This window comes from Pteropus alecto, unplaced genomic scaffold, assembly GCF_000325575.1.
Source record: "Pteropus alecto unplaced genomic scaffold, ASM32557v1 scaffold12, whole genome shotgun sequence".
NCBI classification, from domain to species: domain Eukaryota; kingdom Metazoa; phylum Chordata; class Mammalia; order Chiroptera; family Pteropodidae; genus Pteropus; species Pteropus alecto.
The window spans coordinates 4110518-4131209 of record NW_006432669.1 but is presented as its reverse complement, the minus strand read 5'-3'; the positions used below and the strand labels follow the sequence as shown (position 1 = coordinate 4131209).

The window sequence follows — 20692 nt, the reverse complement described above, 5'->3', positions numbered from 1 at the left end:
TGGAAGTTTAGAGAGAAAAGAATCCCAAGAGGGAGGTAGTGACAATAATATTAAATACTTCAGAGAGGTTAGGAGGGCAACTGAGAGAAACAACCCCTGGGTTTCTTTCTGAGGTCATTGATGACATCTAGAAAGCAATATCAATAGAGTAGTTGAAGGTAGAACTCAATATGTATTATTAATGATTCTGACATTGATTCAGCAAATCACTAGTGAGTTCCTCCTAAATGCTCAGTCTTACGTAAAACCTATGCATGCGTGTACACACATACACCCCAAAAAGAAGACTAAATGGGACAGGACGAAGAGCACAGGAGAAAGGACTGGCCTTGAACCTGAGAAGGGTCATGCCATCATCTAAGGAATAAAGACTGGGTTTGAATATAGATAAATTTACTTAGGGAAGAGCAAAAAGTCGAGGCAGTGCATGCCTCATTACCTCAATTTTTTCATTCATATTAGATTATTGTTTCTAAAACATTATATAGACTGTGTTGGCATAGTAATTGGTTTAGCATGTCTTCTTAAATCCATTGGACTTTTATTTTCCTTAATTGCTCTGTAGTATTACATATTGCTGACTACCTATTCTGAAACACTTCTTGGCTTTCACTAAATGTTTCTCTTGATTTTTTCATCTCATTTTTTTCTATATATCTGCCTCCAGTCTCTATGAAAATGAATATAATTCCATTCACTAAATCTCACATCTCTTCTTGATTTATATCCTGTTCCTGGGTTACATGATTCAGCCTTATAGGTTTAGCTATCCAAACCTAATATAACCTCTCCAGGGAATGTCAAAACTGGAAAAGTTTTGTATTTCCATTTACTTTATGAACACATACACTTGGATAGTTTGCAAGAACTTCAAATTTAATAAACATTAAAATCTGTTGCATATTTCCACATACCCATTCAAACTTTTCTTCTATATTTCCTGTCTTTGTCATTATGTGGCCTATTTCAGTTGTCTATAAGTGATCTAATTCAATAGCCTATTAACTGACTTCCTCTAGAATTTTACCCCCAATTGGTATTCTATAACTTTAGCAGAATATATAACACTTCTGTTCAGAAATGTTTGATGGCTTCCCATTGCCTACAGAATATAATCTGAAATCTTACCATGGTACGTAAGTTTCTCCATAGAACGTAGCTCATCCTTTCTTGCCTCCACCCCTGCCGTGATTCACAAAGCACGGTCATATTGGTTTCCCCAAATAATGTTTAATTATGCTGTACTCTGGAATGTTTTACTCTTCCTCTCTACCATGAAATCCTGCTAACAGGCCATGTCCATCAAAAGTGACACATTTTTCAAGTCTGCCTCAACCTTTCCTAGTCACATATAATATTTTCCTTCTCTATCTTCCTGTAGTATTTTTTAAACCACTCTTATAGCATTTATCACAGTCCGATTTATAGATAGTTAAAAAGGACTCTGCCTCTCCCATAAGGCTATAATTTGGGAACACATCTAATATTGCTGTATCATATGTATCTTCACAGTGCTGCTCCTCTAACATAGAGTAAGCAGTAAATATTGCCTGAATGAATAAATGAATGAATGAATGAACGAACGAACGAATGCATGATCAGGTAAAATCTTAAATCCTTTGGCCTACTAGTGTGTGGGGTGCTGCATGTTTCCCTCTGAATGCCTTGGTGCCATCTCAGTCTTAAAAATTCCAAGAGGGACCTGGTAGGCTCCTTAAACTACCTACTTTTCTTTTTTGCTCTCTAATTTGGCATACTGGATTCTCAGTCAACGTGACTTGGGATCATATTTTGACCCTTTTCTCTACCTTTCTCATGTCAATTGCCAAATTCTGTTGATTCTGTCTCCACAGTGTCTCTTGTATCCACTCCTGTTTCATGTTTACTGCTAGTTTAAGCCCTTATTACCTCTGACGTGAGGTCTTCTAATAGTCTAACAAATACCTTGCTGTTATCATCCATTCTTTGACTATTGTTAAAATAATCTTCCTAAAGCACAGAAACTTTCAGTAGCTTCTCACTACTTTCACTAAATATGTAAATATCAACTTATTTTTCAGGACCTTCTACAGTCTAATTAAAACCTACCTTTTTAGGCTTATCTCTGATTGTGTGTTATAAGTAAGTACCCTGTACTCCAACCAAAGTAGTGTACCTGTTACAATGATTTAATATGCCCCGAATTTTCCACTTTTTTAATGCTATTCATTTGCTTAATGAAATTTTTGAGAAGATATTCTAGCCAACCTCAAACACAATCTCTTTCTTACAACTTTTCTTAAGCCCCTAAATTAAAGCTGTATATGATCTTTTCAACTCTCAAACCTTAATTTTGCTGTCGTTCTATGTTGTATTGTGTTTTTCATATCCTACGTTGTGCTGTGTTTTTGGTGTACCAGAATTATGTACATTTAGAGTGAAAGCTCATTATTGGCAGCAAGCCTGTTAATCATTTATCTCTGTTTATCTAGGAGTTCCTATCTCGTATATAGTAGGTGCTCAAGAGTCTTTATTAAATTAAACTGAGATTATGGGATAACCAAAATAATATGTTAGTGAAGAGAGATGAGAATTTTTTATAGTATCAGAACTGTGAAAAGAGCATTATTTTTTTTTTACAATCAGTTCATTAGTAATGATAGAAAGAGCCATTTTAGAGGATCGATAGAAGCAGAAGCCAGATTGCAAGAGATTAAGGAGTGAGTTGGTACTAAGAAAATGGAGCCAATGAGGACAAACAATTTACTGTGATGTGGAAGGTGGCTAAATTCTTAAGAACTGGAATACGCCCTGCAGATTTAGAAAGGGACTTGTGAAGAAAACCATATGTAGTGTTTGAAAGAAAAATGTGTAAAAAAAAAAGTGTGCTGTCAGAAATGCAAGTACCAAGTGTACTCCAAGTCATGTGTTTTCATTTTCACCTTGGCAGAGGAGAAGTACTCCAGATGAGTTAGACCACTGAAGCTAATAATGAGTTCCAGTGTACTGAGGTCACACTGAGTAAGTGTGCAAATCACATAATATGAAGCCTGGTAAACATAACCTTGTTGGGCACTGGCAGGGGCCCTGTTCTTGAGTCAATTGAGTTTATATTCCTCTGTTCCAGTTCAATCTGATGAAATTATTTAGAGAGAAGAGTTTTCGAGCCGAGTTTATATCTGTTTTTAGGGGATCTCACCCCTTAATTATTACAGGTATATTTTGAAATGTAAGACATTTGAAATAGAATCATTACTTAGCTAAGTTACAATATTTTTCAAATGTATTTTAAAAGATATATTTTCTGATGAAATCACTTAATATGAAAACAAAATATTAAAAGAAATTGTGGTTTATATTTCTTGATAGGATGTCATTTATATTTATCTGTAACCAGGAGTGTTATATTTACACAGCGATAGCCCAGAGCTCCTGAAATAAATGTAGCTATTGGATTTAGTTTCCCTTTGACGTTGTTGTACATAAGTATTCTCTTAAAGATTCTCTTTATTGTGAGAATAAATATTCTCTTTATTGTGAGAAATACAATATTGGAGTATTTCTATTTAGTCTTTGAGTCTTCATATGCAAGACTAAGGCCATGATTACATAATTAGAAAATATATAGAGACACAAACACATACATACACATATACTTTTTGGACAGTTAATATAATTTTTCAATATTTATTTAGATATTGTATGAATATTACAAAAGGTAGAATACTCTTTTCGGAAGCCTTGTACTGCATTAGAACTAAATGGGATCATGTTGGCCAGGGTTCTTAACCTTAAAGTCCTTGACGTTGTAAGCAAGTCATGGAATAGGTTTCATGAGGTTCTCAAATAGTTATATGACCACCAAAAAACTAACCACTAAAATAGTCTAATTATTACTTTTCACAGATAACAAAACTGTAATGGGGAGTAAGGATTAAGTTACTTGGCCAAGAATACTGCCATTAGCTAGACAGGACTAAAAACTTGGTTTTTCAGTTCTCAACTACTGCTGCTTTAACAATCCCAGTGGAAATAACAGCTTCCCACCAGTTGTTTAAGGATTATTTGTCATTTACTCAAGACAGTCTCTTTAAATAAATGTTTTCTCCAATGTGCTAAGAAGTTTTTAAATAGAAATGGGACACTATGTATGGTATATAAAATAATGTATACACAAAGCTCAAGAAGGAAAATGAAACTTTCTGTGTATCTTCCCTTACTCTCGTTCTGCCCCTCCTCCTCTACTGTTTGTATTTCATTTTGTCTTGGATGTTCTAGTCATGGCCTCTGATTAGATGTGATTAGAATAATCCAATCTTTTGATCATTCTTTAATTTATTAATTCATAAATATTTCAATGCTAGGTCCTAGGAGTAGAGTAGTGAGCACAATTGACATGGTTCCTTCTTAAAATTTGTAGTCTTAGGGGACATTGACGTTTCAAACATTTACAAAGAAATGTAAGAGCAGACTTTGTTAAGTGGAAAGAATGAAAAGCAGAAAGTGCTATAAGAGCAACCACTAGGGGCACTGGCCTGGAGCATCTGGTCAAATTTCCCTGAGAAGGTGATGTTTCAGTTGAGAACTTAAGTCAAGAAGTTTGGCAGAACCATGCTCCCTTTAGAAGGCCAGCTTATTTAAGGATCTCATAGAAGACCAGTGTGGTTGGACTGAGGAGAGCAAGGGAGAGACAGATACACAAGAAGAAGCTGGAGAAGGAGGCAGGGAGTAGGTTGTATAGTGACTAGACGCTATGCTAAGATAGAGCAGTGGGGAGCCATTGAAACATTTAAAACAGAGGAATAGCATGGCTCATTTTGACTTTCTGGCTATTATGAATAATGCTGTTATGATCATTAATGTATGTTTATGTGTTTCTTTTTGTGCGTGGACATGTTTTCATTTCTCTTAGATGTATATTTAGGAGTAAAATTGCTGGGTCATTTGGTAACCATTTCACCTTTTAAAGAACTACCAGACTGTTTTCCAAAGTGCTGTACCATTTTACATTCCCATCAGCAGTATTTGAGAGTTCCAGTTTCTTCACATCTTTGCTAACACTTGTTATTGTCTGTCTTTTTGATTATAGCCACTATAGAAGGTGTGGAGTGGTATCTTAATAGTGAGCCCTTGTCTTTTCCTAGCAAGGCCTTTAAGCCTGGCATTTAGGATTCTCAGTGGTCTGGCACCAGGCTTCCTTTTTAGCCTTTTATCTATTTATTCACAAACTATTCACAAACTGTTATTCACAAACTATGACCTGTATTTCCAAGACCTTTTAAAAATTTATTTTTACGTGTGTTTATGTTTATTATCTGTAAAGCCTTGATCTGTGCCTTGAAATCCTTAAAGGCCCAGCAAAATTTCTTCTGTCTCCTACATTTTATCACATTGAGCCATATGGAATAGTTGGTATTCGACCATTTTTCCTATAAAAATAGCAGTCTCAGATGATTCATCTTAGCGTATTTCTTTCCTCTAATCTTCAAATTACTATGATTTCCTTTGAGTTTTCCTCCTAGCCTTTGTTTGTACCTCTCACGGTATTATAAATGTGCTTATGTGGTATAATGTTTCTTATAGGGCTGAAATCTCAAGGGTAGAGGCTGTTCTGTATTCCAGTATTTGGTACATCGTAAGGGTTTGGTAACTGGTAACATTTTTAAAGGAATATTTGTACCATATAATGCATCAGTATGAATAAAAATTAATATAAGCATAGTATGTCAATATAAACATAACTATAACTGAATACAAATGCAAGCATGTTGGAATAATGGCTTATTGGAAGGAACCAGTAAGAATAACTTAGGACTGGTTTCTTGTAGAAAATAAACCTTCAACAGAAGTTTTAGGTGGTTAAAACCACAGTCGATCAGAAGGAAGACAGATTGGAGTGTAAATGAAAAGATATTTAAAGTAGAAAGTAAGGAGAGTCTGATTTGTCATGACCAGAGGCAAGGAACATATTTATCTAGCTGGAGTAAAATATTAGCTTGAGCTAGAATTAGGTGTGGTAGAGAGGATTGACACTCTGAAAGCTATGATTATGAGATTTAATATGATTTGGAGGCATTTGGGTGCTAGTGTAAGCACCTTCATCATAACAAATACAGGTGCTAAGGAATTTTTGGCGTGTTGGTTGAAGGAAATTATTCTTTCGGATTTGAATATAATAAATTAGAAAGAGATGAGACTAATGTCCCTGAGTGAATCCAGGTATGAATTGATTCCGGCTTTTTTCAGCCAAGGCTTACTGAGCTAGAATGAGACATGAAAATGAGAAATAAAAATTATGTATATTTCATGTGAAAGGAAGGGAGGGAGAAAGGAAAATTTAAACTTTTTTCATGGAAATGACTTTGTGCAATTGGAGTCTCCATCAAGTTGGGGTAAACAGTTTTGAGAAATGTAGTTCTGTGAAAAACAAAAATAGGCGAATGAACATTAAGTTTCTACTCATGACTTTCTCAGAAAAAGTTATTTATTGTTGTGTGTTTTTTTCTTTTCTTTCCTTTTTGTTCCCACAGACTGGATCTGGACAATGCCCGCTTACTAGTTGTGTGACCTTGGGCAAGTTACTCAACATATCTTTCTAGACCACTTAAAGCTGTTTTCAAGAAATTGCTAGAAAAACCCAGGATCACATATTTACTATTTCATGATGCCAGAACTGTAACTCATGCCAGTTGTGTCTTAGTCCAGTGATATTTTCACTGCTCTTAAGACTGCTACTTATCAACAGCCTTGGAGCTGAGTTCAAATGAATGCATGTTTCTTAGAATTACTTGTATTTTTTTAAATTCTAAAACTATTGTATTTTCAATTTTTAAAAAATTTTTTAAATGCACATAAAAGAGAGAAATGTACAATAAACCTCTGATTACCTATCACCCACATTCAACAGTTAGTTATCAAAAATTTGTCATATTTTCTTTTTTTTTGCTGAACTATTTTGAAGTAAATCATATCCTTTCATTCTTACATCTTTGCTCATGTCTAAAAAATATGGATATTTTCTCACATAATCACACCTGATAAAATTAGGTATAGTTCTTTTTTGTCATCTAATTCTCATTCTTACCAAATTTCCCCACTTGTCTAAAAAAGCCTCTTTATAATAGATTTTATTTTGAAACAGATTCAAGTCATAAATTACAGATAGTTAGGTCTCTTAAGCCTCTTAATTTAGAGCAATTTCTTCCACTTTTACTTTTCATGTCATTGTCTATTTGCAGACTTTTCTTATAGAATGTCCAACATTCTGAGTTGATTCTTTATGGTTTATTTTACTTGTTCTTCTATACTGGTGCTGTCTGATATGTTAGCCTCATATGGTTGTTGAGCACTTGAAATGTGACTAGTCTGAATTGGGTTGCGCTATAAGTATAAAATCCATACCAGATAAATAATGTAATAAAGAATGCAAAATATCTCCAAAAAAAGAATATAAAATATCTCATTAGTAACTTTTTGTATTGGCTACATGTTGAAACGATATAAAAAAGTTACTGTTAATGATATAATTAGGTCTCCTCATCCAGTAGGGCTGTCTTGTCCTTTTAAATATTTTTTAGAACTTTCAAGCTTTTTTGTATAGAAAGAAAATAATTTAAATTATCAATTTCAAATTAGAAATCTTTCACTTCAAAAACCAAGAGAAACTCCTTTGATGACACTTATCTTCTATGACTATTAGTCAGCGGGCTTGCTTCCACAATACTATAGACTGGGTGACAAGAGAAATTTATTTCTCACAATTCTGGAGGTTTGGAAGTCCAAGATCAAGATGCTGGCTGATGTTGTTCCTGGCGAGGACTCTCTTTGGCTTGTAGATGTCTGCCTTCTCATTATGTCCTCATATGGCCTTTCTTTAGTGCATGGGGACTTTCTCTCTCTCTCTTCCTCTTACAAAGATTAGGCCTCCACTTATATGACCTCACTGAAAGGTTAGTTACCTCCTAAAAACTCTATCTCCAATTACAATCACGTTGAGGGTTAGAGCTTCAACATAAATGGGGGGTGGGGGACACCTTTTAGTTCATAGAAATGACAGATTTAATTTTTAAATGGCATTCACACTGATAATGCAAATGCTCCTATAGTTGGACTAATATTCATTTTTATAATATTTCTAACATAGTACTAAGAGATAATTTCTTATTTTATAAATACCAGGTCTTTAATTATAGTTCTTGCTGTTTTTTGTTAGTCATTGTGAGACATTTGTATTCTCAGTTAGAGTATGTCACAACTGAAAGTAGTATCAGAGAGAGGTGAAACAGCAGCTTTGCCCATTATAATTTTATTTATGCAGCTAATCTGACTTGGATAATATGTGTGCAGTAACACTCAGTTGATACTCTGTTTTAGATGCTTGACATGTGTTATTGAGTGCAAGGTGGGGAAACTGGTAAAAAATCTTGAAATACTATACTGTACAATAACAAAAATATCTGAGAGGAGGAACTTGTAGATGAGTAAATGCAATAAGGTATTACAGGTATTACGATAGAAATACAGACAGTGTACAGTAAAGGAAGAAGTAGTCACACCTGCAAGATGGATAGGGATGAAAAGAGCATGGAAGTGTGTGGAAGTCATGACAGGCAAAATCAGCAGGATTAGCAAAGGACAAGCATGAAATGGCTAGAGAATTTAGGGAATCTGCAAGCCATTCCCAATGGCTTCAGATAAGTAAGAGCTACAGCTAGTTATGTAGAATGAAGGCCAGATCTTGGAGGACTTCAAGTGTTATGCTAAGGAGTTTGGGCTCGATTCTGTAGGCAGTGAGGAATCACTGAGGATTTAAGCAGGGGAATGATATGATTAGATCTGCTTTTATATATATATATAGTTATATATGTAATTTATTTTGCAGTTGCAGTTGACATGCAATATATTACTTTCAGATGTACAACATAATTAGATATATGACTTATGGAACGATCACTCAGATAAATGTAGAATCCACCTGCCAGTATATATAGTTATTACAATATTATTGGCTATATTCCTTGTGCTATACTTTACATCCCATGACTGTTTTGTAGCTGCCAATTTGTATTTCTTAATCCCTTCCCCTTTTTTCACCCTCCCTGACCCCTCTCAATCTGGCAATCATTAAAACGTTCTCCATATCTATGGGTTTTTTGTTTTGTTTATTTTGTTCTTTAGATTCTGTGGTAAGTAAAATCATATGGTATTTGTCTTTCTCTGTCTGACTTACTCCACTCAGTATAATACCTTCTAGGTCTGTCCATGTTGTAGTGGGTGGCAAGGTTTTGTTCTTTTTTATGGCTGACTAATATTCCATTGTATATAGGTACCACCTCTTCATTCATTCATTCATTCATTCATTCATTGACAGCCAGATTGCCTCCATATCTTGACTATTGTAAAAAATGCTGCACTGAACATATGGATTCACATATCCCTTCAAAGTAGGGTTTTGGGTTTCTTCGGAATAATCCCCAGAACTAGAATTACTGGGTCCTTCTTTGTCTCTTGTTATAGCCTTTCTTTTAAAGTCTATTTTGTCTGGTATAAGTATTGCTTCCCCAGCTTTTTCATTGTTTAGATTTTCATGAAATATCTTCTTCTATCTCTTTACTTTCACTCTGTGTGTGTCTTTTGCTCTGAAGTGAGTCGCTTTGATAGTAATCTTGGTTGTAGGTCTTTGCTTTTCATCACTTGAATGTTTCCTGCCAGTCCCTTCTGGTCTGCAAAGTTTCTGTTGAGAAATCAGCTAACAGTCTTAGGGGAGCTCCCTTGTAGTTAACTAATTGCTTTTCTCTTTCTACTTTTAAGATTCTCTCTTTGTCTTTAACCTTTGGCATTTTAATTATGATGTGACTTGGCGTGGGTCTCTTTGGGTTCATCTTGTTTGAGACTCTCTGAGCTTCCTTAGCTTGTATGTCTATTTCCTTCGCTAGGTTAAAGTTTTCCATCATTATTTCTTCAAATAGGTTTTCAATTCCTTGTTCTCTCTCTCTTCTCCTGGTACCCCTATGATGTGAATGTTGGCATGCTTGATGTTGTCCCAGGGGCCCAATAAACTATCTTCATTTTTTTGGATTCTTTTTTCTTGTTTCTATTTTGATTGGGTGTTTTCTGCTACTTTATCATTTAAATCACTGATTCGATCATCTTCATATAATCTGTTAATTCCTTCTAAAGCATTCTTCATTTTAGTTATTGTATTCATTTCTGACTCTTCTTTTTTATGGTTTCTATCTCCATTTTTATGTTTTCTATCTCTTTGTTAAAGTTCTCACTGAGTTTCTCTACTCTTCCCTTAATTCATTAAGCATCCTTATAACCAATCTTTTGAACTCTGCCTCTGGTATATTGTTTGTCTCCATTTTGTTTAGTTCTTTTTCTGGAGCTTTGTATTGTTCTTTCTTTGTCTCCCCATTTTGGCTACCTCCCTGCGTTTGTTTCTATGTATCAAGTAGGGTTGCTATGTCTCCCAATCTGAGTAGAGTGGCTTTACGTAATAGGTGTCCTATGGAGCCCAGCGGCACAGTCTTTCTGACCACCTGAGCCGGATGTTCCAGGGATGGTCCTTGTATGGGTTGTGTGTGCCCTCTTGTTGTAATTGAGCCTTGGTTGCTGTTTGCACGTCAATGGGAGGGATTGACCATCAGGCTGATGGGTTGTAAAGATTTGCCAGTTACTATAGTGGAGGAGCTGTTGGGCAAGGGCTGATCCTATGGAGCAGGAATTGCTTTGGTAGGGCTCTGGTGCCTGCCCTCTCTGCCCCTTGGATGTGTCATATTCAGATATGGTTCCAGTGGTGCAGGTTTAGTCCAAAGCCAGCCATTGGGCGTGCTGGCCCCTGGGGCTTCCTGGGAGTGGGGCCCCTGCCACAGGCCAAGTTCAACTGCTTTCTGCTCCTTGTGTTGGACCACTTGGCTTGAGCCACCAAACAATCTACAGATGGTGTCCATGCATGCTGAGCTTGGTTGTTCCTGGAGAGGCCAAGCTGCAGACCAAGACTGGCTGCTGCTAGTGCCAGGCTTGGTGTTGTTCAGCAAGAGGTAAGGGGCATACTAAGGTCAGATGCTGCTTGATTGGGGTTTGCGGACCTTTGAGAGATTTTAGGGAAGTCCACAGCATGAGCCAAGAAAGGCCATTTGTATGGAAAAGCCACTGAAAGTGGCTTGGTTGGGCCTGCAAGTTGATTGAGGCAGAGTTTCAACAATCACCAGGGAGGAGTGACTCTTGTTAGTCAGGTTGATGGAAACTCAGATATGGCAGCAGCCTACTTCTGCAGGCTGGTTTGGGGGAGGGCCAAACAAGGGAACAGTGGCCTCTGCCTGCTCTTTCTTCTGGGAGAAAGCTGCTCTTCCAGCCCTCCCCTGAAGGCAGTCAATTTGCTTCCTTCTTTTATGTCTCTGGTGCCTTTTGAGCTGCTGTACCAGTGCCAGAGCTCAGAGCAAATGAGTTCCTCAGCAAGTAAGTCTGGTGATGGCCCTTTAAGAGGGGCACCTTGGGACCCCCATAGCCCTACATCTCATTCATTCACGCTCTCTGCTGATTTTCACATCCAGCTTTTGTGAGGACTTGTCTTCCCAGCACTGGAACCTTGGACTGGGACCCCGTGCTCCTCTGGGGGGACCTCCATAGCTGAGATATCCCTCCTCATTTTTGACCTCCACATATGGGTGTGGGTTTAGCCCCTTCTGCATCTCCACCCCCCTGACTGGTCTTGAAGGGGCCCCTTCTGTATGTTCTTAACTGTAGGACTTCTGTTCAGCTAGGCTTCAAGCAGTTTTCACTGATGGCTGTTCTGTGGTTTAGTTGTAATTTTAATTTGGTCACGAGAGGAGGCAAACACAGTGTTTATCTACTCCGCCATTTTGACTGGAAAATCTGATTAAATGTTTTTGAAAGATCACTTTGGTATTGGTTTGGATGAATAGGAGAAAGGAGACGCTTAATTTTCAGTAGTCCAGAGAACAGGTGTTAAGACAGTAAAAATTGGTATAGAAAAAGGGATGCATTCAAGAGATGAAGGGGAAGTAGACTGTACAGCACTTTGGATTGATTGGATATTATGGGCTTGCTGAGTACTGCCTTGAGTCTAGCTGATATTTCTAACCATGAATCTTAATTGGCCCCAGTGTGAGGGTTTCCTTCATTAGTAGCCAAGGTTTAGCTTAGGAGAAGGTAGATATATTGATCCAAATTTAGAGATTAGGGCAGTGGTAGCCAATGGATAGGATATAAGTATACCGAGGTTTTGCTAAGAGAGAATATAAATTGTTACACTATACATTCCAGGTTGGATAGGGAGAGAAGTGAAGGTGGGAAAAGATCAATAAAATGACAAAAGGAGAGCTTGAGGAATGAGTTGTCTTTACTAGGTTGAAGATTAGACGAAGGGCAAGTTAAGAAAGTGAGATATTTGGAAAGGGCAGCATCTGTGGTCAGATACTGGTTTCTTTGAGTTTAAGAATATAGAGGCTGAGTAGTTCCTAGAAGCAATAAAGTTCAGGGTATGACTGTAGAACCTAAAGTGGGAATGTAGATGAGAGATGTAGGAATTGAGGAATTTTGAGGTAGATTATTGCTAATTTATCCTTATGGACATTTAAATTTCTATGATGATGGTAGCTTTGTAGTAGAAAAAAGCTTTAGAGAAGAAAGTGAGCCGGTAAAAAAAATCCTTAGTAAACTGGACTTTGGTGGTAAACACACAATAGAATGTATGGATGTCAAATTGTAATGTATACCTGAAAATTATGTAATCGTATTAATCAGTATTACCCCAATAAACTTAATTTAAAAAAAAATCCTTAGTGAGGGAAGAGTAATTAAAAGGTAAGTGGATAATGGTAACATGGAGGTTGTTACCCAAATGCCTTGAATCTCAGAGGAAGACTTTTATATATGAAAATGGAAAAATAATACTAGTGTAAAAGCATGAGAGTGGGGCTGGGGAAATGCTGGTTTCACATTTGGGCTTTGTTAGATGTGAAAGAAGAGTATCCTCTAGAAAAGGCTACAAGGAAGTTGTCAGTTGAGGCAAAGAAGTGAAGGGGAAGAATTCTTTTGAAGATGTAAGGGAATTTATTCACTATGGAGTAAAGAATTCAAGTATAAAGGTTAGGAAGAGTTAATAGCTGAAGGAAGACTTGTACAGGGAAAATGGATGAAGGAAACACATAGTCGGACTAGGAGGTCTGGCATATTTGAAGAGTGGCTCAAGATGACAAGAATAACAGGAATGTTCGGATTGACTTTAATAAAGTTTATGGTTCTAGGAAAACTGAGGACCATAGTTGTAGTGGCTACTTAATGAGGTTAGCAGACTGCAGTCTTTGCTCTTGCCAGTTATAAGATTCTTATACTCTAGCAGTTCATAATTTAAAAAGGAGGTAGCCATATAATTAAAGAGCTCTAGTCTAATGTGGAAAGTGTTAAGAGCAGTTGTAGAGTATAGACAGAAGTGTGTGAAAGTGTAGAGGAATGAGAACTTAATTTCAGCTGAAAGACCTGGGGCGGAGAGGAGAACTTCTTGGAAAGCTAGCTTTTTAACTGGGTCTTAAGGAGTAGGTAGGATAGGATTTTAGGTAATAGATTAGGATAAAGAGGCATTCTGTTTTGGAATGGCATGAGCAAAGGTATGAATTCCGGGAAATACAGAGCTTGTTTGTGGAATAGTTCATAAAAGGTAAACATAGGTAAACATTGACCTCAAGATGAGTAAGGGAGAAATGGAAAAAAGCAGTGGAAATTAGATTGTGTTATACCAGCAGCCCTTGGCAATCAGAAACATGCAAAGAGCCCATGCAACAGAAGAAAAAATAACTACTAAAAATAGAGCTCGGTTCTAGGTGTCTTTGCCCACCTTCAGTCTGAGTAGCCACGAAAGGCAGCACTTCATGTTTATACCAGTAGAATCTCAATAGTTCTACTGAGATTGTGTGTGTGCGTGCGCTCATGCTTCTGCCTGCCATAATCACAAGAACAGTACTGTGATATATCCCCAACCCTGTCCTTTCCAGTATCTCGGTGATTGCCTAGAGTTTAAGACCTTTTGTAGACTGGTTATATTGAAAAACACAATAATGGTTATTCAGATATAACATTGTCAATCATGATATCCGCTTGTGTTTATGCGGGAGTGAAAGTAAAAGGTAATAATTAAAGGCTATTTGCCATACTTTTGTTTGAAAGATTGATTCTCTGAATCTGAGACTGCAAAGTATTTGTTAAAGAACCTGGTTTGTTTATTTTTCTTAGACTTATTTACTCACACTTTGGCTCTAAAGAACTATTTGATTTTAGTAGTACATGCTATAATATTCTGTCAATATTATTTTTCTAAGCAATAATCCAAATTGTGTTTCATTGCCTTTAAGATTTTTATCTGTTCTCCCAGAAGGTTACATGCATAAAAAGTAGAATTACACATTTGAACTTGCCCAAAATATACTTTATGTGGTATTGATTGCTATATCACTTAGAATGGTGTTTGGTTGGCTGCACAGAATATAAAACTGCATTACAATGATTTTAAAAATTGAGCTCCATTTATTTTACATGACAAAAATTCCATAAGTAGGGAGTTGTTGGTGTGGATTCAGCTGCTTACTGGTATTATGAGGATTTTATATTCTTCCTGTTGTTTGGCTCCCTGGCCTTAGCAGGCCAGCATGTTGGTCATGCTTACATGATGGCCGCTACAGTATTTCTAAGCTTTATGTTCTTGTACCAGGCAAAGAAAGTGGGAAATGTTAAGGGTTACCTTGCTGTTTCTGCTCTCCTTTATTAAGAATAAAGGTTCCTATAACCATCAACAGACTTACCCTTACATCTCATTGACCAAAATTGTTTCACATGGTTCTCTTAGCCACAAGGGAGCCAAAAGCAAGAATGTTATCTTGGGCTGGGCACAAACTGTCCCGATCAAAGTCAAGGAAGAAAAAAGCATATATATATATATATATATATGCTATATATATATATATATGGAGTAGTAAGTAGGAAACAATCTCCCTCAAGATACTGTGCCTAAAGTTTGTTTATTTTAACACAGATGGCATTTAGTCAGAAGTTGGCTACAACAGAGAAAGAAAACATTCTCAGCCTATTAATTTCTCTTTCATTACATTGTAAAATTATATAATAGAACTTCTTATGGTTGCTCCTTTGTATAATATTATAATATTATAGATTATTGGACATAAATAACCATGATCATACTTTGAAATAGTTAATAAAATAAAGAGATACTTGTATTTGAAAAAATATTAAATGTTTCCATTGGAATACCATTTCATCCATTTAAGTGAATTTCTTTTGGGGGAGATGGTTTTAATATTGTATAAATACGTAAAAACATTTTGCAGATGGCGTGATCTTATATATGGAGAACTATAAAGACTAACAAAAAACTTAAAACTAATAAAATTTTAGGAAATTGGAAGGATACAAGATCAACATGAAGAAATCACGTTGAAGAAAATGCATTTCTATGTGCTAACAACAAACTCTCTGAAATAGACATTAAGAAAACACTTCCATTGCAGTCACATCAAGAGTGAAATACTTAAGAATAAATTTAACCAAGGAGGTTAAAAACCTGTACAAAAAAACTGTAAAACAATGATGGAAGAAATTGAAGGAAGACTCAAATCAATGAAGAGTTATCACATGTTAATGGTTTGGAAGAATTAATCTTGTTAAAATGTCTTTGCTACCCAAAGTGCTCTACAGATTCAATGCATTCTCTATAAAAATTCCAATGACATTTTTTTACAGATAGAAAAAACATTCCTAAAATCAGTATGGCACCGCAAAAGACTCCAAATAGCTAAAGCAATATCGAGCACAAAACAAAGTTGTAAGCATCATACTTCCTAACTTCAAACTGTATTACAAAGCTATAGTTATCGAAACAATATGGTACTTGGAGAAAAAAACAGACACATAGACTAGTAGAATAGAACAGAGAGCCCCCCAAAAGAACCACACATATACAGTCAATTTGTCTTTGAAAAAGGCACCACAGATAAACAATGGGGAAAAGATAGACTCTTCAATAAATGGTGTTTGTGAAAGGATATCTCATGCAAAAGAATGAAATTGGACCCTTATATTACACCATACACAAAAATCAACTCAAAATGGATTAAACATTTAGATGTAAGCCCTGAATCTGTAAAATTCTTGGAGGAAAACAGGGGAAAAGCTCCTTGGCATTGGTCTTGAGAACGGTTTCTTGGATTTGATACTATTAGCAAATAATATTCACTAGCGGGAGTACATCAAACTAAAAAGTTTCTGTACAGCAAAGGAAACAGTCAACAAAATGACAATGGGAGAATATATTTTCAAACCACATTTCTGATAGGGAGAAAAGGTAGATATTTATCAAAAGGGACAGTTTTCAGATATAAAGTAAATAAGTTCTGGACACTTAATGTATAGCATGGTGACTGAAGTTAGTAATGCTTTATTGTATACGTGGAATTGCCAAGATATAGTAGATCTCAAATTCTCTCACTGTGTGCACACTCACACATGATAACTATGAGGCTGTGAATGTTTTAATTAGCTTGATTGTGGTAATCATTTCACAATGTATACATCTATTAAAACATGTTGTATACTTTAAATATAATTTTTATCAATCATATCTTAAGCTGAAAACAAAAATGAAGTGAAAATTTCTTGTGGAGGAGTTGATTTTCACATTGTAAAAATAATTTACTTATAGGCAGGCTTATGGTAGACAGATTTTAAAATGAAAATGTGATTCTTAAATATAACCTCAAGATAGATCATTTCATCAAAATCTAATGAAAAACCTTTGACTTTTGGTGTGACAAGACAATATATTGGGAATTAGGCTTTAGAAAAATATGTATTTTAAGCTTCAAAGTGCGTGAGAGTTTTCCACCATTTTTCTTGCCTTAAATAATCTTAATTTTCTTTTACTGATAAAAGGAAATTATGTAAATCATTCAGTTTGTGGCATAGGTATATCATCACTATATTTTTGAATTTAGCAAACATAATACATATTAACAGTATATGCAGGCACTAAAGTAGATTTTATGGAAAACAAAGACACAATTCTCCCTTTTGGGGTACTTAAAATTTAGTTGGTGAGACAAAATATATACCTGAGACCAATAATAAAAGGCAGTATGTGATCAGGTATCGAAAGTTCTCTAGGAATGTAAGAGAATAAAAGTAACTGTAGAGTGTGATTACGTAGTATAATGGAAGAAGTGGATATTTAAGATAGGCTTGTTAAAAGTATAGAATTTGATTTGGTGGAAAGGTACAATGTACAAAGACAGGCTTGTCCTTCCAGCTTTACCTTCTGCTCATCCAGCCCTGTTGAACCAAATGCAGTTTCTCAAATGTTGTATGCACTTTGATTATTCTGTTGTTTGCAGTGCTTTCTTTTCTTTTTGGCATTCCCTTACTCATTTGGCAGCCTGGCAATTTTCTGTCTTTCAAGACTCAGTTGAAATATCACCTCCTCTGTGAAGTCCTCCCTTAACTTCCTAGGTCATACTGTATGTTTGTGTCCTCTCTCTCTGTCTCTTTCCCCCTCCCACCCCCTGTGTGTGTGTGTGTGTGCATGCACGTGTCTGTGCGTGCGGTCAGAGTCATTATTATATTGCACCATTTATTTACTTGACTGTCTCTGCCACACGCTTGTGAGCTTCATGAACATGATGATTATGCTATATTTATCTCTAAATCATAGCTCCTGGTGTAATGGTTTTTCTCATTGGATCACTCAGTGAGTGTTCATTGGATGAATTAATGGATGAGCTAGATAAAAAGAATTAGCCAGGACTGTTTTCATGAGTACTGGGGAAGTCTTTCCAGAGGGAGTGTGGATAGTAAGAATAGTTAACCCTTCAGGAATAGAGAGTTGCAATTTATCAGTATTTCCAGATAAGATTGGGTAGGCAAAGTAGGACTAATTGGCAATGGAAGTTTTCATAAATAATGGAGTTAAAATTTCTGGAATTGTTTTTTTAAAGCCCCTATTTTTCAAACATATTGTGCTTTTGTATTTTGTAGTGCTTCCACTTCTCATTCAGAGAATTCAGTGCATACAAAATCAGCTTCTGTTGTATCATCGGATTCCATTTCAACTTCAGACAACTTTTCTCCTGATTTGAGGGTATGTATACTGTTTCTGAGTTCTGTGAAGTATTTTCTGTTAGCTGTTTGTGGCCAATATTATCAGTATAACCTTTAAGCAGGAGATATTGATAGAGTATTCTCAAAGACCTCACTTAGTCTTTATAAAATATCCCAAACAAGCCAACAAATTTAGAAGTCTTATTTATTTGTAAAAGAAAAATGTGTAATTCATCTGTAAGTTTGATAACTTTTAAGTTCTTTGCCAAAAGATAATCAGTAATTTTGTTGTGGTGGAAAAGATTTTCATGATTACTCTCATGATGGCTAATAATAGTTAACATTTACTGAGTACTTAACCATGTGCCAAGCATTGTTTTAAGTGCTGTAGTAAAATATCTCTTGCAATATTTCTACTAATTCTGTGAGGTAGAGACTATTATCATTCTCATTTCTATAGATGATAGTAATTCTTAGATTAGTAACATGTCAGGGTATCACAGCTAATAAATTCTATTGCCAGTATTGTAGCTCATGCAATCCAGTTCTGGAGCTAAATCACTTACATACTGTGCCTTGGTTGCTATACCTCTCATTACAGTTTGTAAATATTTCTCTATTTATTAAAGATCTTGTTGCTATGAAATTAACCATATCAGCAATATCCTGTAGCTGGTACATTTTGGACTCATCTGCCTTTCTACAATAGCTTGTCTTTGAATGATGGAGAAAATGAATTTCATGTGTGGTACCAACCCTTAAACCTTACCTCAGTTCTAATCAAGTGACTGCTTTTTCAGTGGTTACACTGCTTTTTCAGTGGTTACACTTTCACAATTTTAATTAAAGCATTATTTTCATTAATGAAGTCGTTTGCTATTGAGCATATATTGAGAATATCTTTTTCAGTATTTCATTTTCAAAACATAATCTGACAATTACATGTAAGTAGACAGGTTAAAAATGTAAAGACTTCTACATATTTGTCATTACCTTTTGTGAAATGTCATAAAATACTAGATTGGGAATAGCATGACTTGAAACATCACTAAAAATGATAAAAGTTTATCTAAATATATATTGTGCTAATTATGAAGGTTTCAGAATATCATTAGCTATTATCTTGAAGTATATATTTAGGGTCTATTGCTAATAATAGTGGATATAAATCCATCACTGCCTCTCCTTATTTAACTACTTTTTAAAAATTCATATATTATGTATCTAACTTTTATTTATTACATTAATAAACATTCGATTAGGGCTGATAGGCCTCTTGATAATTTTACAATTTTTTTGGCCTATTTCTGGTCAGATCCTATTAGTTAAAAACACCATTATTTTTAACTTCATATTGTGACTGGTAACAATAGGAATGGGAGAAATGTCATTTTTGCTTTTTTGCCTATGCTTACGTTATTAATATATTCTACCTTTTTTTTTTGGCCTGACATATTTGAAACTATGTATGTATCCTTTAAGGGTTAGTTTAGTTAAACTACTCAGCTGAGAACACATGTAAATTGCAGTACATAGCAGTATGCTGAAAGGCCTCCACTGTCAGCTTCTCTACATGCAGACCCCTTCATTTTCTCAGGCCACCACATGTACCATAAATAAGAGTGACTGGGTTGCACTGGGACAAAATGAGACTTCTGATGTTAATCTGTATGTTAAATATTATAATTTATTTTTATTAGATAATTATTTTAGAGCAGTTTTAGATTTACAGAAAAATTGCAAAGATAGTTCAAAGTTTCTGTGTACTTGATAACCACTTTCCCCTATTATTACTATCTTATGTTTGAATGGTACGTTTGTCAAAATTAATGAACCGGTGTTGATGCATTGTTATTAACTGAAGTCTATACTTTATTCAGACATCCTTTGTTTTTACCAAACGTCCTTTTTATTGTTCCAGGATCCTATCTAGTATACCACATTATATTTAGTAGTCACGTCCCTTTAGGCACCTCTTGTTTGTGACAAGTTTTCAGCCTGTTTTTGATGATCTTAACAGTTTTGGAGAACACTGGCCAGGTATTTTGTGCAATACAAAATCCATTATTAGATTGGGGTTATATGTTTTGGAGAAGACCACAGAGGTAAAGAGTCATTTTTATCACAACATATTGAGTCCATATTATCAATGTGATTGATTTATCACTGTTGATGTTAACCTTAATCACTTGGTTGAGGTAGTTAGGTTTTTTTTTTTTTTTTTTTTTTTAAACAATAAAATTCTTCCTTTTCCCCTCCCTCTCCTTATACTATACTTGGAGGTAAGCAGCTATGCACAACTCACACTTAAGGAGTGGAGATTTATGTTCTACTTTGTTGAGCTGGAGCATCTATATACACTTTTTGTAAATCTGTACAGATTTATCTCTTCTCTCTCATTTGTTTATACAATCATTTGTTTATATCAGTATGGATTCATGGATATTTATTTTGTTTTGGATTACAATCCAGTACTACTTTGTTGCTCATATTGTTCCAACTCCAAATTGGGAGTTTTTAAAGTCAGATCTTATGTCCTGTTGACAGACTCCCATCATTGTGGTCTTGGTTTGGGTTTGGTTTGGGTTTT

At 35.5% G+C, this 20692-nt stretch overlaps 1 protein-coding gene across 5 annotated transcripts in view; it reads left to right on the top strand.

The window, feature by feature from the left end:
- The window catches only part of MTMR2 (myotubularin related protein 2), a 98785-nt gene that overhangs the window by 21804 nt on the left and 56289 nt on the right, over nucleotides 1-20692 (top strand). For all 5 annotated transcript variants that reach the window (XM_006907493.3, XM_015585992.2, XM_025043760.1 and 2 more), the window contains one exon: nucleotides 18040-18142. Coding sequence is in view for 2 of the 5 variants with exons in the window: in XM_006907492.3 (XP_006907554.1) it covers nucleotides 18040-18142 (103 nt within the window). In the remaining 3 variants the exon portion in view is untranslated. The remainder of the gene's footprint in view (nucleotides 1-18039; nucleotides 18143-20692) is intronic.